This window comes from Vulpes vulpes, chromosome 2 (assembly GCF_048418805.1).
Source record: "Vulpes vulpes isolate BD-2025 chromosome 2, VulVul3, whole genome shotgun sequence".
Lineage (NCBI taxonomy): Eukaryota > Metazoa > Chordata > Mammalia > Carnivora > Canidae > Vulpes > Vulpes vulpes.
Window position 1 is genome coordinate 76,477,053 of NC_132781.1, and position 27,879 is coordinate 76,504,931.

Here is a 27,879-nt window from a genome sequence, read left to right on the forward strand (position 1 = left end):
ATGGAAAAACGAGCAACCTTGGGAACTCATAGGATAGCCAGAGACCTTCCAGACCTATGGGAAATGTATGTGTGGTCAAATCCCAGCAATCCTTTCTCCTCGAGCTTCTTCAACAGATAACTGCATTCCCCTAAATGATCTCAGATCTTGCAGGAATTGGGGGAACACCAGGGTCACCACCGGTACTCCGGGGCGCTCCGGGCTTGAGCTGGGAGCTGGGGACGAAGGAGCGAGCGGGACAGAGGTGCTTCTGCGGAGGTGCAGGTGCGCGCAGTGGGTGCGGCAGAGGAGGCCTACCCGAGAGGTGCGCCAGGGGCGTCCCAGCCCCCCCCCCCCCCCGGCGTTAGAACCCCGATCCCGGCCTCTTCGGGCCTCCGGGTCGCGCTCCTCCTCCAGCCCCCGCTCAGACCCTCCCCGAGCTGGGAACGGACGTGCACGTGCACTGGGTCGTTTCCAGGCTCATCCCCGAGCCCCGGGGCGGCCGGAGCGAGAGGCGCCCTGAGTCACGACAGCGGCCGGGGGCGGGTCCCGCCGCGGGTGGGGGGCCGGGGGCCGGGGGCGGGCGGCGGGTCGCGGGTGACGCGGCGGAGCCCGGGAGCGTGGGCGGCGAGCTGACGCGCGTGGGGACCGCGCCGCCCCAGCCCACGTGTCCGCCAGATTTAAAACTTGGCGGCGGAGCCCCGCGAGCCGCGCGTCCGGGACCCGGAGGCACTGCCAGGGCCCCGCGTGCCGCGCTGAGCCCCGAGATGCCCGCAGCGGCCGCGATGCCCGCGCCGCCCCCGCCGCCGCCGCTGCTGCTGCTGCTGCTGCTCGCCTGCTGCGCGGGCACCTGCCCAGGTGAGCGCCCGCGCCCGCCGTCCTGGCGCCTTCCCCGGGCCACCTGCCTCGCTCTCTTCCTCCCTTTCTGCTGTCGGCTTGGGGGGGGGCGGGGGGCTCCCGGCTTCCCGCCTTTGACGACCCTCGCGCGGCGCCGCGCACCGGCCCCAGGCCCCGCAGGTCCCGCGCAACGGGCTCCCGGGCCCCCCTCACGCGCGGGACGGCCCTGGCCCGCGGACCCGGGAAAACTCGAGCGAACGAACATGCTGAAAGTTAAAGTGCGTTCCCTTTCGTTGCAACCACTAGCCGGATTGAGGGCTACAGCCAAAATGGACCCGGTACCTGCTGATCACCTGGCGCTGCTGCCGGGGGCCTTGGGGGAGCGCCGCTCTCCTCGAGCGAGGGAGCTCCTGTTGCGCCCAGATAGCCCCGCGCGACGGAACAGGCCCCCGTCTGGCCCTTTCGGAGGGGACGGGGGTGCGCTCGGTGCCTTTCGAGGTTCTGACGCACCAGGTCAGGAAACAGAACGGAGACCTTCTTTTTGTCACAGAGTTGGAGAGGCAAGTGCGCAAGCCGGGCTTTCAGTCAGTGCCCAGCGAAAGCCGGTGAAGGCAGATGCCATCTGATAAAATAGGGATTTCCAGTGCTTGGGTCAGAGAAAGAACTGGAAAAAGCAAAAGCGAGGTCAGGGAGGGATGTCTGCAGCTTGGGAGACGAGGTAGAAGGAAGCCCAGCATGTTCCAGCGGGGAGATCACTCCCCTATTCCCCAAAGATCCATCCTTTGCCCCCCACCTCTGATCCAGGGTCCCCTCCAGGGCCAGCCACTATCCTGCCAAGACTGAATCTTCTAACTCCACAGCAGGTTCCCTTAGCTTCCCTCTGCCCTCCTGGCAGTGAGGCAGAGGTGCGCAGACCATGTCATCACTGTTGAGAGCACTGGGGACTTGAAACCATAACTGCAGGGGCCTTTCAGAGCTTGCAGGCCAGCCCTCAGTTAGAGGTGGAGAAACTGAAGCTATTCTTCTTTTCCAATATATTTATTTTTATTGCTGTCCTTTTATCATTTTTGGTTCTTTGGCCCCTTTCCTGGGGGCATTGGAGAAGGAGGTGGGGAGGAGCTCTCCTGCTTGCAAAATGAGGTCATTTGGCTATGGAATCTTAGCAGTCTGAAGCTAGACCTAAACCCTCTCCATCACAAAGTAGTGTTAATATTTTAATTTTTTTAAATATTTTAATGTTTTAAATTTGTTTTTGGTAGAATTAGGATGGCAGTCTTTATCTACCTTGTTAAAGAAGCAGATGATTATAGTTTTAAAAGTCTCCTTTTCTCTGTATAGCAAATGTACTTGCTATACGTGTTACATGCTATATGCTTACAGTGATATTTGGATCGGTGGGAGATAACTGCTTTTTTGAGAAATGGGGGAATTTTCAGGCTGCTGGTGATTAAGCAGAAACTGTAGAAGGCCTTTTTTTTTTTTTTTTTTTTTTTTGGCAAAAGACAAGTCTTGGGTTTTATGTTGAGAAAGAATGTTTCTGCTGGCTGACCAATCATCTCATAAACATCCCCAGTATTTCTCAAGCAAACGGACAAGATGCCTTTTCCACCGCACAGAAACCCCCTGGACTATCATTTTGTATCTTTTTCCCCTTTAGACCTGCTCTTGATATTGAAAAAAATAATTTTATCTCTCTAAAGATGTGAGGAAGAGGGGAATGAGTGAACATAGTATCATCTTCCCTAGTCCTGAGTCCCTAAAAATGGCATTGGAGGGGAAGCATGACATACATAATCAAAACGGGGAGATAATCTACGAAGATTAATCATTATGCAGGATGTAACTGGATGTATCTAAAAACAACAAAACAAATGTCACAAAGCCGTAGGAATATAAAATAATGTCAAAAAGTGGAGCATCCTTGGCAAAATGAGTTAGCAGAGCATGCAACAGCAGTGAGAAGATAAAGAGCCAGTCACAAGTCTGGTGGATGGAAACAGTTTACGATTCAAAGAACATCATTAAAAGAAAGAAAGAAATTTTCTAAAAGAGGGAACATTTTGGATAACTGCAACAAACCTTGATTTGGCTTGTGACAGTAAGTGATCAAAGTGCCCAAGACTAAATTAAGAAGGGTTTTTTCCTACTCAGACCCTTGCTCATTGAATATGTCTTAAAATTCAGACTCCTGCTCATTGACTATGTCTTAAAATTCAGTCAGTAGTAACAATTTCTCACTTTGGAACCCTACACTAGCTAAGTGCTAGCAACAAGGAAAGAAAATTAGCACCACTTTTAGAATAATTAAGTCTGGGGATGCCTGGGTGGCTCAGCGGTTGAGTGGTTGAGCGCATCTGCCTTTGGCTGAGGGTGTGATCCTGGGATCCCAGATTGGGTCCTCCCCCACCCTCAGCATTGGGCTCCCTGCAGGGAGCCTGCTTCTCCCTCTGCCTGTGTCTTTGCCTCTGTGTGTGTGTGTGTCTCTCATGAATAAATAAATAAAATCTTTAAGAAAAGTAATTATCTCTGTTTTTCAGAGAAAGACAGGTACTATATGATCTGACTTGTATATGGAATCTAAAAAACCCCAGCAAAACAAAATCAAACCAAGCATGTGGATACAGAGAACAGAATAGGGGTTCACAGAGGTAGGAGGTGGAAGTTTGAAAAGGGTAAAGGGATTCAAAAGGTACAAACTTCCATTTATAAAATAAATAAGCCATGAGGATGTAATGTAAAGCATGGTGACTACATGGTGTATTTGAAAGCTGCTAAGAGTAAATCTTAAAAGTTCTCATCACAAGAAAAAAAAACCTCTGTAACTACGTTGGTGATAGATGTTAATGAGACTTATTGTGGTGACCATTTCACAATATATACAAATTTAGGATTGTTATGTTGTGCAGCTGCAACTAGCATAATGTATGTCGGTTATACCCCAATCTAAAGGTCAGTTCTTCTTTCTCTTACAGATGGTGTATTTGCAGATGCAAAAGTTGTCTTTCCGTATTATTTGCATTAGTTAGACTGTACACTATAAGACTAAAGGTTTCACTTTACTAGACAGTATATAAGTATCTTAAAGCTGATCAAAAACAGTGCAGTTTTTGTAATCTACGAGATAACGGCACTTTGACTATACTTAAGAAAGAATCTAGTACTACTATTTGACTATATAAAGCCCATACCTAGGGTATCTTGGGGGGAAAAAATCACATCAACTTTGGTTAACGAGTACACAAAGGGAAGAAAAATATTTCCTTTTTATGTTTGGGTCTGGTACTCGGATATTAGTGAGTTTCTATAATTAAAAACATCTTGAAATTTTGGCTCCTCTAACCTTTTTACCCTGAGACTGTTTACACGTGTTGTGTAAGAACCACAAAGTACCCCTTTTTGATTATATAAGTGCTTGGGACTAAGATATCATGGCAATTTCTGTGTGGCCCATGCAAGCTTGGGATGTGGAAGGAGGCAAGCTCACCAGGAGGCAGCATGGAGCTGGGAGCTTCCACTTTTACCGAAGGGTGGGAGACAGGCAGGTGAAGGAAGAATATAAAATTGTGAGGTGCCTGGGTGGCTCAGTTGGTTAAGCATCTGCTTTTGGCTCAGGTCATGATCCCGTGTTGGGCTCCCTGCTCAGAGGGGAGCCTGCTTCTCCCTCTCCCTCTCCCCCTGCTCAAGTTCTCTCTCTCTATCTCTGTCTCAAATAAATAAAATTTAAAACAAATAGAGTATAAAATTGTGTTCTTTAAACAGGAGCTCCTGTCAAAGAGAGATGAGCAGTGGTATAGTGAGTGGAGAAATCAGAAGTACATGCTGGTAAAGACTGAATCCAAAGAGTGGAAATCTTTGTGTTTTCCCTTTGCATCTGTACCTGCCTCTGGTTCTGTTCTTTTCCATCAAATCGTGCCCTCGCCTTCCATTCTTCTCCATTCCACCTTCCTATTATTCAGTCTTAGTAACTGCAGATAAGCAGGGCGTCCAAGTTGTAAGGAATGGGCCGATGGCCTTTTAGGTGGTTTTTGAGAGAACATCCATACCCCATTTTGGAAGTGTTCAGACTTGTTAGAGAGAAGCTTGGACCTAAAATGTCTCTTTGAGCTGCTTAGTTGTGTTGAACAAAGAGGTATCCTCCATTTCTTCCTACGATGCAATGCTCTATCCTCCTGGATGTTCAGTGGTATCCAAGAACCAGTAGCATCAGTATCATCAGGGAGCTTGATAAAAAAGCAGACGCTTGGGCTGGTCTCTGACTGCCTGAATTAGAATCTCATTGAGTAAGATCACCAGGTATTTTTTGTTTGTTTTAGAGACTTTATTTATTTATTCATGAGAGACACAGAAAGAGAGGCAGACACATAGGCAGAGGGAGAAGCAGGTTCCCTGTGGGGAGCCTGCTGCAAGACTCGATCCCAGGACCCCGGGATCACCACCTGAGCCAAAGACGGATGCTCAACCACTGAGTCACCCAGGTGCCCCAGTTTCCTCATCTTAAAGTGAGAACAGGTATAAGAGCTATTTCAAAAGTCTGTTAAAAGGCTATAATACACTTCAAATGTCCAGGATAGTGCCTGGCATCAATAAATGCTCAGTGTTAGTAGGTGCTATCTTATTTTTAAAAAGTTATTTTCTTTAAGCCTATTCTTTTAAGTATTTAATTTTGCTACATTTGAGATCTTAGAAAAACTTAGTCTTTTATTACAGGACATTTTCTTGATTTTATTAAAGATAAATGTACATAGATAAGAAAATAAATAGTAATCACATTTAATATTAATAAATATTATTTCAGTATTTTTGCTGAAATAATTTACATAGCATGAATTAGAAAATTGAAGCTATGGAGAAAATATTATTTTAGTGGATGTAAGCTAGCTAACATTTTATTTCAATAATAATTAAGGGCCTAACAAATAATTATTCTTTAAAAGACCTTTATTGAAATATACTTTATATACAACTCAGTAGGGGTTTTTAAAAAGATTTTATTTAATTATTTTAAAAAGAGAAGGAGAGCACACAAGCAGGAGGAGAAAGAGAGAGATCTCCAGGAGTCTCCACACTGAGTGCAAAGCCCAACTCGGGGCTCAATCCCAGGACTCTGAGATCATGACCTGGGTGAAAACCAAGAGTTGGACAGTTAACCAACTGAACCACCCAGGTGCCCCAACTCAGTGGATTTTACATAGACTTTAAGAACTGTGCAGCTATCACAATAATACAATTTTCCACTCCCCCCCCTCAAAAAATCTGTTATGTCCATTTGCAATCTCCATTCCTACTCCCAGCTGCAGGCAACCACTAATCTTTCTATTATTATAGATTTGCCTTTTCTGGACATTCTGTATAAATGGAATCATATAATCTTGATCTTTTGCATCTGGCTTATTCGATTTAGCATAGTATGTCTGAGATTCCTTTTTGATGAAGTATATATCAGTACTTCATTCCTTTTTATTGCCAAATAGTATTCCATTATGTGCATACACCACCTTTTGTTTATCTCTTATCAAATAACAGATATTTGGATCATTTCCACTCTGAGGCTATTATGATATACTGCTATGCACATTTATGTATACATGTTTTTGTGTAGATGAAAACAAATTCATTCTTAGAGTAATATTTTTGAAATGCTACTAAGGTTTATTTAATAATTATGTATCCTTATACTAAGTCTAATGCTGAAATATCTAGCTGAAATAGGAGGGTAATGATGTACAGTGAAAATGAAAAATGTCATCTGAAACTGAATTATATATAAATGTTTAACTTTAAAAGAAATACTAAAAAAAAATAAAATAAAATAAATAAAAGAAATACTATAAAAGTAACATGTAAGCATAACTTTATTTTTAGGTGCTCCAGTATTATCTCAAGGATTACAGCCTGAACAAGAACCACAGCTGTGGAATGAGGTAAAGAATTGTTCTTATGCAAATTAGTGGAAATTTTACCTTATTTGAAATTATCAAATGAAATAAGATAATTGAGTTTTGAGACAACTATGATTTTACTAACATTCTGATATGATAATATTCAGAATTATTATTCTCTTGAAATGAAGGAAGGAAAATGAAAAGAAACAAAACAATTACAGTAAATGGTAAAGTAACATGACAGAAATAAGCCCAAATAATAGAGTAATTACAATAATGTGAATGTACCAAAAATAACACTTAAAGACAGAGATCCTCAGATTGGATTTTTTTTTTTCAGATTGGATTTTTAAAATAAGGATCCAACAATATGTTGTCTATAAAAGTTGCACTAAAAAAAGAAAAAAAGGCTATCCAAAAAGTCTGGGAAAGGACCTACCAAGAAATATGAATTGCAAGAAAATTAGAGTAGTGATCTTAACATCTGATAAAATAGAATTCAAATAAACCATCATAGAAAAGAGGGAACCTTATTTTATGCTTTTATTACATAATGCTCAGTATCTCCATATGCTCAGATCTTAAATTATGCTCAGTGTTTTTATGCTGATAAAAGAACAGGAGAGCAAAAGATATAGCCATTATTAATATGTATTTTTAAAAACTCAAAATTTACTTAATAACTGGTAGAAATCATGGAAAAATAGACCAATGAACAGTTAGAGATTTTAGTACACCTCTCTCAAAACTGATAACATTTAGTACACCTCTCTCATAACTGATAACTGATACAGCAAAGATTTAACCATTCCATTAATAAATTTGAACTATTAGAAATACTTTTTAAAACCTACACTAGATAGTATACACATTCTTTCTGAGTATAATTGGAACATTACACAAAAATAGACCATGTGTGAGGACATAAAGAAAACTTCCGTAAGTTAAAAAGGAAGCATTTTAAATGTTTTCCAATCATAACACAAAAGAATTAGCAATAAACAGCAATGAAAGTACAACTTCAATATCCCATCTGTTTAGAAAATATGCAACATTTTGGTAAATAACCCCAGGCTAAAGAGAAAATTACAAAATGGTTAGAATTAAATCACATAAAAACACTGTAAGTCAAAATGTGGGGGCACCTGGCTGGTTCAGTAGGTAGAGCATGCAACTCTTGACCTCAGGGTCATGAGTTCAAGCCCCATGTGGAGTGTAGTTGAACTAGAAGTGCCTGAGAGTAAATGCCCCCCCTCACTGAGGATACCCCTCAATTGGTGACCCAAGGGTCACTTATTGCTGAATAAGTACCTTAGCTGCCTCTTCCCTCTATCCCTCTTCAGCTGAGATACCAGATGTATTCTGCATTGGTTCCTAGAGTTCCCCAGACAGACTGATCCCAGTTATCCATGGTGGTAATCTACTTTGAAAACATCCTCTTTACTGGATTCCTTCTCTTTCCTCTCTGTCTTCATTATCCTACCAGCGCTTCTTGGGTCATCTCCCGAATAATCTAGTCATATCCACATCACTATCTCAAGGTCTGTTTCTGGGAGAACCCAAACAAAGGCAGAAATGCACAACTTACAATGAAAGCAACATTAAAAATCAGAGGGGAAAGCACAGATAGTTTGGCAAGTGAAGGCTGAGAAACTGGCTCGCTGTATAGAGAAAAATAAAACTAACACCTCATTGAACATTTTGTAATGTATATAAATATCAAATCACTATGTTGTGCACCTGAAACTAATATATGCCAATTATTTTTCAATAAAAAAAACTAACAAGTGGGCTCCAAGTGGATTAAAGATCTAAATACAAATGGTAAATGCTAGTTAATAGAATCTATCTTTTCTATTAGGAAAATATCTTTGTGAGCTTGGAGGAGGGAATGACTTCTAAAACAAAATTTCAAATATAGATCATAAGGCCAAAAAGATGATAGATTGAATTACATTAAAAGTAAATATTTCTATCAAAAAGACTATATTTAAAAAGTAAGAGCCTTTGAAAGATGTTGGCTACATATAAGACTGACAAAGGATTAATTTCTAGAATCTCTAAGATACTCTATCAAACCAATTGGATAAAAGATAGAAATCCAAGGTAAAAGTAGTCAAAGACAGAACAATTTACAAAGAAGAAACCTGAAGACCAACAAGTATATAAAGAGAGGCTCAGATTCATTAGTAAAAAAAGAAATGAAAATTAAGACAACAACAACAAAGTGTCACTCTCTACCCATTAGACTAGCAAAAAATTGGAATCTAGGTAATGGCAAGAGTTGGCAAGAACGTGGAATGTACAAATCTCACACTTTGCTGGTGAGAGTGTAAACTGGAGCTATCTGGAAAGCAACCTAGATATCCCCATAATCTAGCATTCCCCCTCCTGGGTATATAGCTCAAAAATATCCTCCTTTAGAGCCATAAGTGGAAAACAGATACAAGGAGGTGGATTACAGCTTTGCTTATATTAAAATAGAACTGGAGGAAACCCAGCTCTTTATCATTGGGGAGTGGGTAGGCAACAGTCATATGGTAGGCGCATTAGAGTATTCTATAGCAGTTAGGAGCAACAAACTAGATGTCCCCAGTAATGTGGATAGAACTCAAAATATAGTTTTGAGTGAAAAAAAGTAAGAAAATGCCATACATGCACACCAAATAGCAATACAAATTTTACAAGAACATAAATAAATGGGAAATACACATCAAATACATTAAGAAGAGTTGCCATGGAATGGGAAGGGAGGATGGAATAGGAATAGGAAACTGAAACATAAAGAATAAATAAATAAAGCGAGTTCAGTGATGATCATAAACTATGAGCTGAGGAGAATATTCTGTGTACCTAAGCCACCCCAAACAAAATACATAAAGGAAGAGGTAAGTTGGAAAGTAAGTGCCAAGTACTACACAAGCTCTAATAACATAGAAATTCATAAAGTTTATGATAAGGTTCTCTGCCTTGGTCATCTATCAAAATACATGCTAGAGGCAGATAAACAAGATGAAGAATAATTCAGACAACAGACATTAACGTATAATACAGAAACATTTATTTTAGCTTGAAATTATATTTCTGTGGAAAACCTTTGAAAAAATATTTTAGATGATAACATTGGGGAAAAAACAGTGTTTTAAAATACTACGTTCTTTTACAGAAGAAGATACTAAGGTACTAGAACATGTACTTTTCTCCTGGAGGTTTTAGAAATTACTGAGCTATTCAGACACTAGAAACACATTTTTTCAAACCTTATACAGAGATCTAACCATTTTCAAGCAGATTCATCAGTGGACTCTACAGAGTTCTCAAAAGCAATTAGTGGCGTTTAAAACCATTAGGGCCACAAGCTGAGTAAACTGAACAAATGCTTATCCAAATGGAAAGTGGGTGAACAATGTTGCTGTGCCTTTTAAAGGAAAGAGAACAAAGACTGCAAAGCTTTGCAATTATCTCCCAATTTGATTAATTGGCGTTTTTCTTATTCTGCTATTTTTATTCAAACAATATGAATGCACTAATTCATTAGCCCTTAGGTTCAAGGATTCATTATTTTTGACACAGCCACCTCGCCCAGGCAGGCAGCTTGGTCTGCAGGTGGACAGCTTTGCCTTGGAGCATGTGATATCTTCAGATACCTAAGTACCACAAAAGTGTTCTGGGAGGAATCTGTTCCTCTAACCATCCTGAAGCGAACTAAGCAAACTAAGTGGAGGTGATATATTGAAGCATTGATCACAATTCACAGCTTTAGAAAGGTATCTTTTTGCCTTTCAAACCCCCTCAATTGACTTTTAATTTTCTCTCCATAAGTTCAATGCAATTTAATTAAAGAATATTTATTGAACATTTATTCCGGGCAAATTAGATATGGCATAGCCCCTGCCCTCAAGAAGTTTATCCCTGTATGCATGTGTGTGTATCTTTGCAGTCATGATTCTAGATTTGTATGGCGTGGAAAAGGGGCAGGTGGGTAGACACAGGGATGAGTGGAATAAAAAAATTCCCTAAATATTTGTGACATATAGAGGACATGAGAGGCTCTGTGGGGATAAAAAGGAGAGAGACATGAAGACTTTGGTCTTCTTCATTATTCTCTAAATTAGAGAATCGTATATTATAGTACATGTTTAACTTGGAAGCAATAAGGAGCATGAGGAGTTATGACCAAAGAGTATGATTATTCCCTCTTTGGTATAGTGTAAGAATGGAAACTAAATTAAACTGATCAACAAAGAATTCTGAGATGTCATGCCATAAACAGGACTCAATTTAAATCATCCCAGACAAGAATCAGTACTGTTTTTTTCCAGCCCCATTTTAAAAGGCCACCAAAGAAATAAATGCCATAAACTACTCCAGACATCCAGCTTTAGTGCTTAACTTTGCAGCAGTTTTTTAATGATTAATATAAATCTCCTATACTACAGTTTGAAGTCTTTCCGTTTTTCTCTTTAAGATAAAGGCTGAGAACAGCTGTCAACTGTTCAATAAACTTTTTTAGTCTGTAAAGATTTCTTTCTCTCAACCACAACAGCTGATATTCCCTGCTTCTAACTATTGCCATTACAAAAACACAATATTTTATTGTATCACCACCTCCTTTTTCATAAAGACCAGTTGATATCACATTTTGTTTACACAATTTAAAACGCTCCTTAGTAATACAAAACACAGGTGATTCCCTGAACATCTATTTCATGATAACCTACATTCATGTTATAAGTCAGACACACAGTATCTCCATTTATTTTTTTTTATTTAAATCCAACTGGCCAACATATAGTACATCATTAGTTTCAGATGTAGTTTTCAATAACTCATCAGTTGCGTATAACACCCAGTGCTCATCACATCATGTGCTCTTCTTAATGCCCATCACCCAGTTACCCCCATCTCCCTCCCCTCCAGCAACTCTGTTTCTTAGAGCTAAGTGTCTTCCATGGTTTGTCTTCCTCTCTGATTTTTCCCATTCAGTTTCCCCTCCATTTAGATTTCCATCATATATTCTATCTTATATTGTCATTAATCTTCAAAAGGAAATTAGATATTAATACGTGAATCCCACTGAATGAAGAAGGGCATCACATTACCTTTGATGCAGCCACAACTACAATCCACACAATTTCACACACCCACCAGGAATACAGGTATCATGAAGTGATTAGAGAATAGAAATACATGAAAATTTGCTAGTTACAAATGCCAGATAGGGTCAGTATAAAAAGCATGTTGTAATTAACTATATCTGTCCAAAATTCCATCTCCATTATTTTTTTTTTAACATGTTTTTTTATTTTTATTTTTTTTATTTTTTTTTTAAATTTTTATTTATTTATGATAGTCACACAGAGAGAAAGAGAGGCAGAGACATAGGCAGAGGGAGAAGCAGGCTCCATGCACCGGGAGCCCGACGTGGGATTCGATCCCGGGTCTCCAGGATCGCGCCCTGAGCCAAAGGCAGGCGCTAAACCGCTGCGCCACCCAGGGATCCCCCATCTCCATTATTTTTTGAAGCATACTAGCAAGTACAGTATCTAAGCGTTTAACTCATATTTCCTATAATATTTCCTGTATTACTCATATTCCCTATAATATTCCCTGTATTACTCATATTCCCTGTAATATTCTGACTTAATGTCTGAAAAGAGTGACTGACTTACTGCTTTCTACTGTGAATTGTGACATTTACTGACATTTGATGTTTCATGACATACTTTTCTAAATTTTTATGTCTGTAAAGTTATTTTCCTTTATGCACTCCCTGGTGTTTTCTAAGGTGTATTTTTTTAAACAAAGGTCTTCCCCCTTTCGTTACATTTCTAGGGTTCGAATCTAGGGTGACTTTGGGGATATTGAGTAATGATTGAATTCCAGTTAAAGGCTTTACCACTTTCTTGACATGTTATGGTTTCTCTCCTGCATGATATCTATGATGATGAGTAAATTGTGAGCTCCAGTGAGAGACTTGCCACATTCTTTATATTTGTAAGGTTTCCCCTCAATGTGAACTCTGTAATGATGAGTAAGGGTTGAGAAGTCCTTAAAGAATTTACCATATTCTTTACATTGACAAAGTTTCTCTTCAGTATGAATTCCATGATATTGAATAAGGTTTCAGCACTGAATAAAGGGCTTCCAAATTCTTTGTTTGTAAAATTTCTCTCCAATATAATTTCTCTGATATTGAGTCAGGGATTAGCATCGTTGAAAAGCTTGCCACAGGGATGCCTGGGTGACTCAGCGATTGAGCATCTGCCTTCTGCTCAGGGTGTGATCTCAGGTCCGTAGATCAAGTCTCTCGTATCAGGCTTCCTGCAAGGAGCCTGCTTCTCCCTCTGTCTATGTCTCTGCCTCTGTCTGTGTGTCTCTCATGAATAAATAAATAAAATCTTTTTAAAAAGGTGTTCTGAGAAAAATACTGATATAAAAAATAAATGAAAGCTTGCCACATTCTTTAACTGGCAGTCAAGCCTTACTCAACATCACAGAATTCAGAAATCTATAAACTTGACAAATGTAGGGCGATACTTAACCATCCATAGTGCTCAATAAGTATCAGTATCGATCATCAGGAAGACCTTTACATGTGTAGTAAAATTAGAAAGGCCTTTACATAGGAGTCAAACATAAAAAAACTACAAAGCCTGTAGGGGAAGGGAAGGAAAAATAAAATAAGAGGGAAACAGAGAAGGAAGCAAACCAGAAGAGACTCCTAACTCTAGGAAACAAACTGAGGGCCTGTGGAGGGGAGAAGAGTGGGGAATAGGGTAACGGGTTGGGCATGAAAGAGGACACGTGATGTGATGAGCACTGGGTGTCATATGCAACTGATGCATCTCTTAATTCTACTTCTGAAACTAATAATACATTATATGTTAATTAAATTGAATTTAAATTTAAAAATTTAAAAACCTACCAGAGGCCTTTGTAATGGAAAGAGAATAGATCAATGCAGTGAACCTGAGAAAAAGTTTAAGCAAGGCTCAAATGGTATTAAACATCTGAGGACTCACTTTCCAGAGAACCGTTATAAATAAAATAAGTGTGTGAGGGTCTTTTCTGAAAGCTCAGACATTATTATACATACGAGTGTTCATATTGGAGAGAATCTTTAGACATGTAATGAATGTAAGAAAGCTTTTTCCTCCGGTCAGAGAATTCATGTTGGAAAAACCCACGTAGATGTAATAAATCTGGGAAAGTCTTTAGTCAGTCGTCAAGTCTAAATAGACAGAAGACAATGTAAACTGGAGAGAAAACTTACAAATGTGGGGAATCTGGTGAGGCTCTTAAGTGGCCCCCCTTACTCAACATCACAGAATTCAAGCTGGAGGGAAAGCTTACAAATGTAAAGAGTGTGGCTCTTTATTGATTCCCCAGTAAACCTTCACTGAAATAGAACCTTTTCCTAATGCTGGTTCCTTGCTGGGGAACTGATAGACTGCCACTGATAAAGAATTTTTCCTAAAAAAAAAATAATAATAATTTTTCCTGTGTGCTACTTATCAGTTTTGCACCTTTGCTATTATCATGTTAACTTAGTTGATGTGATTCGATTTATGTCATAAAGAACCACATGATAACAGGGTGCTCCTTGATTTTGAGGCCATTCTTTCTGTTTCCGAATTGTAACTGGCATTTTTTTATTTTCTACAGATAAGGGATGCATGTTCCGCTTTCCTGTCCCTTGACTATCAGCCTCAGGTAATTCCAGTTGGCGGTGTTTTGTAGTGACTTAAGTAGGTGTCGCTCCATTTCTCCCTGTGGACCTGTCATTACTTTATGGACTCATTAAAACATGTCAACACATTAGAAATGATTACATCATCTGCAGGTAATAATCAGTGCTATGAGTTTATGTTGTAAGGTCATGCTGGGGCCTTTATCTCTAAGTGAAATAGATTTGCAGGTAATATGCACATATTTTGGAAATGAAAATGCTAATTTCAAAATCAAATTCTGTGTTAGATTAAAAATAATGTGTCTGTTGCTGCATTTGGAGGCTAATATCCCCTCCCTCAACTGAGTTTGAAACCCATGGAGAGAGAAACATGGAGTCAGACTCAGAGATCAAGTATCATTGTAACTGAAAAGTCAATTTATAAATGTGGCCTTCAATCTGATGCCAAGTGTGTCTGCTAAAACTACTCCCAGAATGAAACTGGGGTTGCACAGTGATTCAAAGCCTCCCCGCCAGTCAGGTTTTCTGGCACCGGGCAGACACCCGACAAGAACAGCCAGCCAGAAAGCTGGTTCCCTGGGAAGAAAGGGCTGAATGGAGCATTCCCAGTTTCCTCCTCCCAGTCATCCATCAGGTGAGCCTGTCCTCTTCCTACAGGCAAGGGTTCAGAGAGGGTTGGGGAGTGAGGGGTGCGAGTCCAGCTCCTGTAGGTGGAAGTGGGAGGAGCTGAAAATAAGCGAGTCCTCCTTACACCATCTCAACTGGGTGCTGCTGCTTTCTGTCTGCAGCTCTATTTCCCAGGTAACTTCAGAGTGTTGCCTTTCTTCACCAGTATCACTAGTGTCCCGGATGCAGAGGAGATTCTCAGGAGAGGATCTTGGCTCAAGTTCTTTCAGAGCAATCAGTGGTGTGCCTTGGCTTAACCCCTCTGTGGTCTGGCTGAGGTGCCATGCTATGCCAAGGTCATAGTGTCCTTCCAGAGTGCCATCATGTAAGAAGCAGCCTTGTGCAGTGGCTGTTTTCTCCTGCCTCAACCCATTCCCCAGTCTGCAGACGAGTATGTGAGGGAGCTAGTGGCATTAGATGGAAAAGCAAGACCAGGATCACACTACATGACATTTATGAATGACATTTCAAATTGCTCAAGGAGTACTGATGGATATATGACATGGGCTGGATGTTAATCAGTGTGTAAGCTTCTGCATTGATTTTAAATTCAGAAACACCCTCAGAATCATTTTATGTCTTCAGTACTAAAAGGATGAATTTAAAACACTCCCTAGACACCAGGAAGCTAAATGAAGCTTTTACTGGATTTGGAGACTGTGCACCTTTGGATGAGAGCTTCGTAAATTTACCATGGAATTGTTTATGTTTACTGATACAATTTTTAAAATTCACTACTTTTTGCATGAACTATAATTGTATTATTCATGTGATTATCTGAACGGGGCTTCAGAACACTTTTAACCAAATAGAAAAGAAGGGATCTTCAAGGTCCACAAATAAAAAATAAAATCTTAAAAACCTAGTGTGAGAAAAATCCTTGAAGAATAGTGGTAGCTCAGAGAATAATGGCTTTATGAGAAGAGTGGCCGGAGAAAATGCAATTTGTTTTGAAACTTTTTTCCGTCAAACTTCAGTCTTGTTGCCAAGCCTCATCTGGCTTCAAAACTACGTTCTCAGGAGACACTGAATTTATTCTTCTGCGTGTTAAGAGACACATGACATCACTAGATATTTTCTTTTTATTGTTTTGTGTTTTACAGCATTTCTAGATAGGCCATAAAAGGAGGCTTCAGGAATGTGTTTCCAGATTTTTATGGGGTGACCTCTGTACCCAACCCTGAAGGGAAAAAGTGGGAAGGAACGGACCAGTGGTACTCTTTCCCTCATCCAACCCCCAGCCATAGGCTTAACAGTCAATGCCAGGGAAACCCACGAATGCCTGCAGGTCAGATGGCCGAGCTCCCAGGCCACACTGGACCAACTACGAGCCACATGTGGTATCGAGCAACCCACGGTCTTTTGGAACCTCACTCCCTTTACACACGAGAAGAACTCTTGCTGTCCTGTGTCTCTCACAGCTGTGTTTTAAGGACAGAATATGAATTAGGTGTATGGAAGTGTTTTTGCAGTATATTGAAGCACTTCGTAAATGTGAACCATTTCATCTTATTCCTAAATATCCCCACAGTCTGCATGGCAGGCAAACAAATGGAAGAGAACAAAGCAGACCTCTAGGGTGAGAATATCGGTGGCCCCCAAACAATCCTTTATGGCATGTCTTCTAAATTAGGAGTAACTACAGTTGTAAATCCAGCTTTACAGGCCACACATTCTTTCAGGCTATTATTGTTAACTAATTGCTATGTACCTGGCACTGTGCTAAGAGCTCTACCTACGTTTAATCCTTCCAAGAACTCTCTGCAGCGATGTTGTCATCCCCGATTTATAGCTGAAGAAACTGAAGGTTAGAGACTTTAGGTAACCAGCCCAAGATGACACAGCTGAGGAGCAGAAATGGAACTTGCGGTGCTTTAGGGTTGCAGGCTGCTCAGCTCCATAGCCTGTGTTTTTATCTGCTAATTATATTGTTCCCCCCAGCCCCTTTCCAGCTCCTCAGTGCTTCTAATGTGCATTTATTAAGTAATCAATTGTTCATGGTACTAGTGTGCTGAGTTCTGTGCGAAGCAGGTTTCGCCCCTGCTTGTCCATTTGTGTTGCTCCTCACCACACCCAGCTGGCTCCTAACCACAGGGAGCCCTGCCCTATTTTTCTGTGCTCAGATGCTTTGTAAAACCTGATCCTGGGGTGTGCAGTCAGCAGCCTGGCAGGGTGGTAACTCAGATGAGGTGCACCGTATGCTCCTTCTTCCCCCTCCAACTCCCATTGTTTGCGAGCAATTGCAGGATTTTCAAATTAGCCAATAATGAGTAATATTCAGCGAGGCTCACAGCTTTGGCACGTAGATTCAGACTTTGCTACAAGCTGGGAAGAATAATCCCTCTTTTTGGCACCGTTCTCCTTTCTCTCAGTCATAGAATTTCATGGACACTTAGCAAGCCCTGAGAATCTGTATCTGGACCACAGTGCAAGCCTGAATCCTTGCATATGTACAGTGTATAACATTCTCCCCCACTGCTTGGAAGGAGGGTTTTACTTGTAGGAGCCAAGTTTTTGTCATGGGAGAAACCAAGGGATTCCTGCAGAGTTTTAATGGGACACAAGAAGGATTCTATTCTGGGCATTTGGAATATCCTTGCGCTTCTAACATTCAGCAGTTCTATCTTCTACACAAATGTAAAAGCAGAAGCTGGGTCTATGAACCTTCTTCTTTTCACTAGGCACCCAATGCATTGGAGGAGCTTTGCATCACAATTATGGGGACTCTACCAAAGCCCCAGGTAAGGCTGAAATAGTGTTTTATTTGCAGGCAAAAATAAAAAAATAAAAAATTGCCCAGTGATGCCTGAGAATTCCTTCCGGAAGAAAATATGCCCCATTTAGGAAGCATGTCATGAAGAGCCAGGAGAGCATAAGTCAATTTGGGATAAGAAACAGATACTTCAGCTTTTCAGTTGTCTGGGAATTCAGTGTCAACCATAACGGAGTTTACAGTCATCTAATTGGAAAACTATATGCCTTCCTCATAAGACGTGTTCTAGTTCTGATGAGAGAAACTTGGAGTCATTTTGGCTTTTTCTCTTCCTAACTTATACTATAATTGGAGAACAGATGTGTCTCAGCTTAGAGGTTAGAACATTGTGCTTTGTTAGAGAGGAGGACGTTAAAAATATGAAAAAAGCAAACTATATTGTCAACACCACTGTGAAAATTATATTCTTACTGGGGCACCTGGGTGGCTCAGTTGGTTAAGTGTCAGACTCTTGATTTCAGCTCAGGTCATGATCTCAGGGTCAGGGGATCAAGCCCCTAGTTGGGCTCTGCGCTGGGTGTAGAGCCTGCTTAAGATTCTCTCTCGCCCTCTGCCCGTCCTGCCCCCTCCTCATGCTCCCTAAAAAAGAAAGAAAAGAAAATTAATTTCCCATTTTACCACTGTTGAACTATTAGGATGTTTCCAATTTTATTGTTTATTTACTTAAAAACAATATTTAATTAATTCCCCATTTATTTTTAGAGCAATATGTGCCTAACCAATTTCAGTCTTATATTTTATATGTAACATATGTGTCATGTTTTTAAAAATTATATATAATTTATAATATTATAAATTTTACCCTACATACACTATAGTATATGATTATAATACACTATAATAATATGGTAAGATAGTGTTTTTATATTATATATCATAATTTTATAATATGTTATATATAGTATGATTTTTCTCTTTTTTCCAACAGGAAACTGATGAAAAAGATAATACCAAAAGGGTAAGGTGATTTCCATAAATATATACACTAAAAAAATAGTAAAAGAAACCAATAGCCACCTATAGTAAATCTCACTACTTTTTTTTTTACAGTTTTTATTTCATTATTCGAAGACACGGAAGTTGGGCAATTCAAATGTTGTGGTAAGTTGTAGAATTACTTCTTATTAGGAATCACTAGTATTTTTCTTCTATCTGTTTTTGCAGTTTACCTAATACAGCTAGATCAGGATTCATGTTTTTTCTTTAAAAGTTTATATGTGGATAAACAAATGGAATTCAATATTTATTACACGTTTCTTTTATATCTTCCCAGCTACACGTACATTAAGTTTATTCATTCATTCAACAATTATTTACCGAGTATCTATTATGTGCCAAGCACAATTCTAGGTACTAGAAATATAGCAGTAAATAAAATAGAAAATTCAAAAAAGAAATCCCTCCTGTCATGAAATTTACATTCTAGGTACAAAAAAAAATAAAGCATATGATCAAGTAAAATATCCTGTTTTAGATACCAATTAGTACAAGGAAAAAAACAGATTTATCCAAAGTCATTTTAAGAATGATTTTAAAAGATGACTGCCAAAAATGTCATTAAATATAACTAGAAATATCCGCTTCTATTCCTCAGATCTCCTTATTTGTAATTAGGCTTTTAATGTGAGAATTTACTAAGATTAGCCAGACACCAGTAACGTGAATTCAGTTTACTTCTAAATTGTGTGGTTTTAGTGGTAGTTTTTCTTTTTATATGAATGGATTTTTTAAAAAGCTATTCTGGTGCTTCAATCTGGAATGCTTAGTAATTATTCGACTGTAGTATTCCTTCTCTGCTTGTGAGTCACTTCCATGGACCAATTTAGGGAATGAGGAGCACAGTGTATTTTAAACATGTGTGTACCTGCGAAAAGATAACTGTGATCTAAAGTCAGTTTTTAAATGTTTATCCTGGTGAATATTCTTATGTCTCAGGAGATGCATGGTGGGTTATACTGGCTTTAAACCAGATACAAATTGAACTGGTTAACAGATAACCGTTACATAAGGCTTAAAGTAATCCATTTGATAAATGAATCAAATATCTGTGAGAAAGTTCAATTCAAGCCCTGCCTTTAAAATGAAACTGTATCAGGTAACCACATGTCTCAAGTGTACTTTCATTTTCTTCTGCTTGACATCTTTACATTTTGAGAAGATATACCTAAGTCACATTTTTTTCACTATCGATGACACATTTGTCACTTTTTTGTGTCCCCTGTTGTCTTGTTCCATACGTTCAGTTTTAAACAAAATACATATTCTATGAAGGAGACTGCTAGATGTGTGTACGGGGATAATGTCCCAGACAAACATTTTTGTAGTGGAAAAACCGATCCTCACAGAGTTGGCTTCGTCTGTCCACACCGTTTTGCATAAGTCTGGAAGCAGCAGCTTTTTGCCTCTCGGAGATGCAGGCGGATGATTTCCTGGCCGGCAGCTGCTGATGGAGCCGAGGCCCTAAGAATAGTGTTTCTTCAGCATAATGACAAGGAGCCTAGTGCGGAGCTACCACATTTTATTCAGTCTCATGGCTTAGTCCCCACATCCTTTGGAGCGCTCTCAAAGGGCTACCTTACATAACACATCCTTCTTGTCCTTTTTTGGGGGCTGGGGCAAGTAGAGGGGGTCAAACCAAAACCAAAACTAAACAAATAGGAGACCGTCTTTATGCCCAATGCTGAGAAGCTTCTGTGCTCATCACGTGTGTGTATTCATGTCTCTCAGTCGTCTGTCCTGCATCCGTTACTGCAGCTTGTCCCTCAACTGCATGAGAGAAGAATGAAGAGATTCAGACTGGACGTATGTAACACAAACTGCATGCTTGCCTTGCCGCTCTCTGTGGGGCCGTTAATTCCCAGGCTGGGGATTTATAAGACGCTCTTTTTCAGGATAAGCCCGACATAAACGCCCTGTGGAAGAGCATGTGTTTGCGGAAGTGTTTTCCCTGAGGAACACTGTGCCTCCTCCCTGTATTTCTGTCCCTTTGGATTCAAGCTGGGGGCAGTTGAGGGAAGCTGGGGTGACATTCCCTTCCAAGGGTCGTGGCCCTCCCAGTGAGGACTATGCTTAGTTTAAGGAAAGGAAAGGGCAGCGGGCCCAGTCCTTAGGTGGGGCCTGGAGAAAAGATGAAGGACAATTTCCCGCCCCTCACCACACAGGTTGGCAGTTGGCTAGGATGGTAAGCTTTCTATCCAAGTATTAAAATGTTAGCAAGAGTAAGGCTCATGAAGTATATATATCCGAATATATATACATATATCTGATAAATATATGAGAAACTAAATGCAGGCATTTGGGGTTTTGCACAATTAAACAAAAATATGGCCCGAATCCAGTATCTACGTTGAAGAGGAATACAATGGAGTTTGAACATGTTTTTGGCTAGAGATTGTGGAGTCTTTATTGTCATTTTAAAAAAAACGTTTAACTCTTTCAATGATGAAAGTTTCTAGGTATTATTTTGAAGTGAATGCCTTACATTATTGTCATGCATTTATCGTTTTAAGTCTTCTATTACCTCAGTTTATTCTTTTGGCAGCTCTGTTAGGATTTATACAAGTATTGGTGTCTCCAGGTTACTAAAAGGAAAACAACTCAGAATAGAGATGTTTCCCAAGATTGTGCTAGTAAGTGAGATTAGAGATTACAGCAGAGTTTTCTGACTTCTAGTCTAGGCAAATATTTTTTTTCACTATGCTTTTTGTTGTCTAATCTGGGATACTTCTATGATTTCTTCAGAGGCATTGAGGTAACCTCTACACTCAACATGGGGCTCAAGAACTTACAACCCTGAAATCAAGAGTCGCGTACTCTACCAACTGAGCCAGCCAGGCGCCTCACTTCTATTATTTTATTGTTAGATTTTTCCCTTAATTTAAGTACCATGTTAATTTTGTTCTTAAAATACTACCAAAAGTCCTCAAGTACTTTTAAAAATGCATATGGTTTAGGCAAATAAATTCCTCAAAATTTATTTTTATGGTCACTATTTCCTTCCTAAATTCTTCACATTCTTAAACTAAGCTTCCATCAGGGAAGACAAAATCTGCTGCCTACTTGAATAAGAAATATAAGAGGATGGGCACCTGGGTGGCTCAGTGGTTGTGGTCCCAGGGTCCTAGAATCAAATCCCATATCAGGCTCCCCCTAGGGAGCCTGCTTCTCCCTCTGCCTATGTCTCTGCCTCTCTGTGTCTCTTATTTATAAATAAAATCTTAAAAGAAAAGAAAAGAAAAGAAAAGAAATATAAGAACTGTAGTAGTCTCTTAAAATTTAGGATTTCCAGTATGAAAAAAAAAATCAAATCCATTGTCAACAAACTTCCCAGAAGTAATATATGCTTCTTTGAATTAACTTTTACTTTCTGAAGACTGCTTGACTCATAAATTGTATAAGATTTCAATTTAAAGATCCAGTTTCTTAAAATACACCTACAAATTATTAGTTTACTATATCACTTCAGTATCATTGTTTACCAGAGCTAAACCCTCAGTTTTATGACCAGTTTGATACTTTGTCTGAATGTTCCACCTTAAGTGAGACTTTATTTCCAGAAAACTAGCTGAATACGTGACCTCTGACTTAGCAATATATACTGCTGAACAATTAACTCCTAAAAGTCTTTTTCAACAAGCCAAGCAAGTTTCATACGAACTGATGCATAGAAAAAATTTCAATAGAGTGTTAGCTTTGCTGGGCCTAAGTTACCTAATTTTAAAACAGATTTTTGATAGTGAAATGTTTTGTGTTCTTAAAGAAAATGAGTTTTCAGATCTTAGTGCATTTGAACACTTTTTCTTAAATGTCGTTTGCTAGACATCCTTACTTCCATCCCCACATCTTTTTTATCTCTACTTCCCAAATTCTTTCTCCAATAAGGCTAAAATGATCTGTATGTTTAGGGCTTGTAAGTTTTAAAATTTGACATTATTTAAGTTACATTTTTCCCTGCCCTTTTTTTTTCTGTTTAATATAACACACATAACTTCTCTTACATAAGCATAGAAATATATAGTGTCCATGTGTCCATTTAAAAATATTAAATAGGGGCTCAGTCGGTTAAGTGTCTGCCTTCAGCTCAGGTCATGATCCTGGGGTCCTGGGAGTGAGCCCTGCATTGGGCTCTCTGCTCAGTGGAGAGCCTGTTCCCCCCTCTCCCTCTGCCCCCCTCCCCCTGCTCGTGCTCTCTTTGTCTCTCACTTTTGCTCATTTTATCTCAAATAAATAAATAAAATATTTAAAATAATTAAGAATAAAATATTAAATAATTTGAGGACTGTATAGTCAGGATGAGAAGTAGATATAAAATATTGAGAATTTAAGATATGTTTGTTGTAAGGCAAAGATTTCAAAGGGTTTTTTTTAGATTTATTTGTTTATTTGGGTAATCTCTATACCCAATGTGAGGCTTGAACTCATGACCCTGAGATCAGGAGTCACATAGTCTTCCAACTGAGCCAATCAGGCACCCCAAATTAATATGGGATTTCAGAATTGTAATGGATGTCAGAGCCAATTCTTAGAATTAAAAAAAATACGATTATACTTATGGAATAATTTTAAAAGGCCTTAATGACAAATTTCATAGTGATTGCCATTCTGATATTTCTATAAGAAGTAGTTGTTGAAAATAGGAAGCTACAAGAACCTATTTTATGGAAACCATAAAACGTTTTTACAAGAAAAGAAGCACTTCAAAATATACCTATTATGAAAAACTGGTTTGTTCTTATTTGGTATTTTTTTTTCATTATCATTTCTGTGAATATGATTATATTGGGAATATCAACTCAAGTCTCATTGAATAAATATAGGTTACCAAAGTTGTCCTTCAATTTCAATTTCGATTCCTATAGAAATATAGTGTATCTTAGCTCTGACACAATTCTATATTTTTCCCTGTTCGTGTGTTAGCACATACAATATGTATTTTAAAGAAACTATTTCATTGTAACAAAATGCTGAGAGGAAATTTTAAGTCTAGTTAATCTATGAACTGTCGTTTTCATTCTACTTACTAATGAATATACATACAACTGACAAACTTCCTAGATGCTGTTATGTTGATAAGGAAATTATTTTATTATTTTATTTAAAAAAAATTTTAAAGTAATCTCTACCCCCAAAATGGCACTCAAACTCAATGACTCTGAGATCAAGAGTTGCATTCTCCACCGACTGAGCCAACCAGATGCCCCTAGGAAATTATTTTAAAATACAACATTCTGGTGATACTGCTAGGTGAAAATTCCTCAAGTATATATTCAAAGATTACTCATTGATGGGAATTGTATACTCAAGTCCTTGATTCCTTCCTTGTTTAATTATGGTAGTTGAAAATCTTGGAGCTTCTCTAAGAATTCACTAAGAATTTGCACTTACTTTTACTGTTAGTTGATCTGCAATGGCTTCATTTTCTCTTCCAGGAAGAATTCCAAGGTCCTATCGCAAGCCAAGTTCGAAGACAGTTTTTGTTCAGGGTATGAAAGTCCTGTATTTTTAAAAAATCACTCAACGTTAAAATTGAAAAATACTCTGAGTGTGCATTTATTTACGTGAAGTTTTTAAGTTTGTTTGTACATATTTAAGTTTGTTTATAGATTTAGAGTCAGAGATTCACTTCTTCCTCCACCGTATTGTTTTAATATTACGGTATCTCTGACCTTTTCTCTAATCCACTCATGTTTGTAAATGCCCCAAATGACATTCACCTAGTAAACACTTTAGTTCTATGAAATTTCATGCGCAGGTAATGAATGTCTTAAAGATGCATTACTCTTTAAGTTCCAAAGAATCATTTACTAAATATTTGCTTCAGGAGACTGGAAGAGTTATGACTATTTTCATAAGTTTTTAAAAGGAAAAGAATCAACTATACTAGAGGCTGTAAGTAGACAAAACTTTGTAATTACATTTTGCATTTTGTATGTCCAAATTGTGTACGAAATGTGTTTCTTTCTAAGCAGCCTCACTTTCTAAAATGTTTGTATCCGTACTATATTACCAGAAATTTTTTATTCATTCATTTAGCAACTATTTTTTTAATTTCTACTGGGTGCTGGGCAGTGTTGCAAAGGCTAGAAGTATACAGATAGATAGGATTCCATTCTTAGGCTCTAAGAGTTCACAGCTTAAAGCAGAAAACATAAATAAACAAATACAAAATACTGTGTTACATACACCCTCAAACCAGGGGCTGTGGTTTCTAAAAGAAAGGCACTGAGCTCAGGCCAGAGAGTGGAAGAGGTCCAGAGAAGGTTTTAAGGGTTGAATTTGAAGAATCAGCAGGAATTAGCCAGTGAAATAGTTAACTGAGGAATTTCAACTTTATTGTTTGGCTAAGAAGAGCCCTACGTTAAGATTTGCATTTTGGAAACTAATTCTAACAACAAGTTGGAGAATGGATGGAAGAGCAAAACTAGATAAAAGAAATAATAACTCCCATCGAAATCATTAGGTTGCTTTGTATGAAAATTAATTTCATTAATCCTGATTTATTTCTTATTTCTTATTTTCTAGCCACGCAACGGAAGGAGGTCAGAAGGTTACATTTAAAACGGTATGTACTTCCCAATTCAATCCAGTTTGAAAATTTCTATCATTTTCAGATATTCACAAATTAAACTAAGCTCAGTATATTCCTATCACTTGATTGCCTGTGTACATTAATATTGTCTATACATATTACCATTATAGGGGTAGTGGGGGCCTTATATCATGGAAAACATCAGTATTTTAGAGCCAGATTTGCCTTGCCCATGTCATGTGTTCGTCAGACTATGCCACAAGAGTCCCATTGGTTTTATAGACATTGGCCTGCCTTATCATTTATTGGGCAAGTAATATGTCAGGGATTGTGTCCTTCTCGTGGTAATCAGTGTCCACAATAATAGGCCAGAACTTACAGACTGAATGTATTTCTGCCTCCCAAGTAACCTGTATTTGAAGATTCCTTATAAGAGCTGTGGTTTACCACTTCTAAAGAACTAAGAAAATGTGGGAAGATATGAGAACATGACTTCTACTTTGGGACTCACAGAGTTTCCACAGCAAGGCTGGAGATATAGTAGATGCATGGCTGACCCTACATATTTAATAATATGTTAATCCTGATATCTTATTGGGCTGTGAATTTTGAAATATATGTCTAGAACCCCAAATGCAGATTGATAAATCTATACCACACAAATAAGAGTATATTCTATTAATGTTATATGATCATAAATGCAGACTCTATGCTTAACATATTTTTGTAGATTTTTTCATATCACTACCTTAACCCTTAAATACATAGTTAGCTTAAGAATATTAAAATTCTTAGTATTTTCTCATAGAAACAAAAATCAAAGAACACTATTTCTAACTAATGAAGAAAATACCAAAAATTATACAATATCTAGAAAATAAAGAGATAATAAATAAATGGTTCAACATTAGGAGGAACTGAGAACAAAAAGATAATGGAAAATAAAAATAAAATAACATAACATAATTAGCCTACCCTAATTAAGAAAAAAAAGAGATATACAAACACACATATATATGTTTGAATACATATATTTAAACATAAAAATATATAAACATACAAATGAAAATAAGGAAATTAAAACAGATATAGAAAAAATGGAAATCCTAAGACAGTACTTTGCAAATCTCTGTGTCTATCAGTTTGAAAATCTGGATAAAATGGAGGATTGTCTAGTAAAGTAGGTACTACCAAAATGGACATCAGAAGAAATAAAAAAAAATAATCCTCTGAATAGAATAATAGCCATGGGGAAAAAAAAAGGAAAACATTACCTAGAACCCCCCCAAAAAAAGTACTAGACCAATAGACTGAATTTTTACAGCTCAGAGATGGAAGAAAATCTCAAAGTATTTTTTATGAAGCCAGAAAATACTAATACCAAAACCTTATAAAAGTGATATAAGAAAGGAAACTGTAGGTCAATTCTGTTTATAAATATCAATGCAAAGATGTTAAAGAAATAATAAATTGTATTCAGCAGCATATTTTTAAAATTACGTAACTCCATAGAAGTGAAGTTTGTTCCAGCAGCTCAGGATGGTTCAACATTAGGAGGAACTAAGGACAGAAGGACAATGGAAAAGAAGCTATCTTTTATACTATTACAAATGTAGAGACATTTACAAAAGTGGACAAAAAAACAGCTTAACACTAGATGAAAAAAATGTCTGTGCTTGTAACACCAAACCAAGTGGTAGAGTGCTCACAAATGTGAAATGGAATTTAATCTGTGACTTTGTTAATTTAGTAAAACTTTCTCTCTGATTGAGGGAAATATCTTTATTTGGATTGTTTTCAAGATTGAGGCTTACACAGACTAACTCACTCAGGATTTCATTTTATTTTGTCAATTGTGAAATGGTTCAATAATCATTTTTTTCTTTGTTTTTCTCATCTGATTATCTGAGGTCTTACTCTGTCCTGATGACTTATATTTACTTGGAAAATGGTTAGACATAAAATAGGATGCTTTAATTGCAGATATAAAAGGAAATAAATGCATGAGGAGTAACTGCAACTTTTGAAATATTTTATTCATAGATCTTATTGGCATCAATGAATTCTAGGAAACCACTTTTATATAGTTAAATACTGTAAAATTTTGGAAAATATGGACATATAAAATAAGTGTTCTATCGGGGAGAGATGAATAGCTGAAAATATACAGACTGAAGAATAGCTGAGAAATATCTCTGATGTCAGTTTTATCATACATGGAGAAATATTTATAGGAATGTCTATATACCAACATTACATACGAACCTTCACATACTTACTTACACTTGACTCTAACTTTAATTTTTCTTTTTATACAGGATACCAACTATTTTCTGCAGAAGCGGCACCAGGGAATGCAAAATGTTGACATTCTGTTTTCTTCTCAGAAATGATCCTTGCTAAACTTACCATGTTTGAGAATCCATGTGTTGTAAACATTCCCAATAAAAGCCGGTTGAGATTATAAATGCTTAATTTGTTGACGGTTTTAAAAGCATCTTAAAATATTTTTTCTTATATA

General features: G+C 38.3%; 1 protein-coding gene across 1 annotated transcript; it reads left to right on the forward strand.

Annotated features, from left to right (window-relative positions):
- Positions 1-27,833, forward strand: NMU (neuromedin U). The gene is made up of 12 exons (XM_072745044.1): positions 1-65; positions 145-264; positions 458-837; positions 6,679-6,737; positions 14,367-14,414; positions 17,739-17,798; positions 18,759-18,788; positions 18,881-18,931; positions 20,558-20,632; positions 24,259-24,312; positions 25,352-25,391; positions 27,677-27,833. The coding sequence occupies exons 1-11, from the start codon at positions 1-3 to the stop codon at positions 25,385-25,387; spliced, it is 978 nt and encodes a 325-aa protein (XP_072601145.1). The 3' UTR covers positions 25,388-25,391; positions 27,677-27,833.
- The last annotated feature ends 46 nt before the right edge of the window (positions 27,834-27,879 follow it).

Coding starts and splice junctions, on each gene's coding strand:
- NMU (XM_072745044.1), top strand. CDS start 1: ATGGAAAAACGAGCAACCTTGGGAACTCATAGGATAGCCAGAGACCTT. Junction 838..6,678: donor CTGCGCGGGCACCTGCCCAG/GTGAGCGCCCGC, acceptor CTTTATTTTTAG/GTGCTCCAGTATTATCTCAA. Junction 6,738..14,366: donor AACCACAGCTGTGGAATGAG/GTAAAGAATTGT, acceptor TATTTTCTACAG/ATAAGGGATGCATGTTCCGC.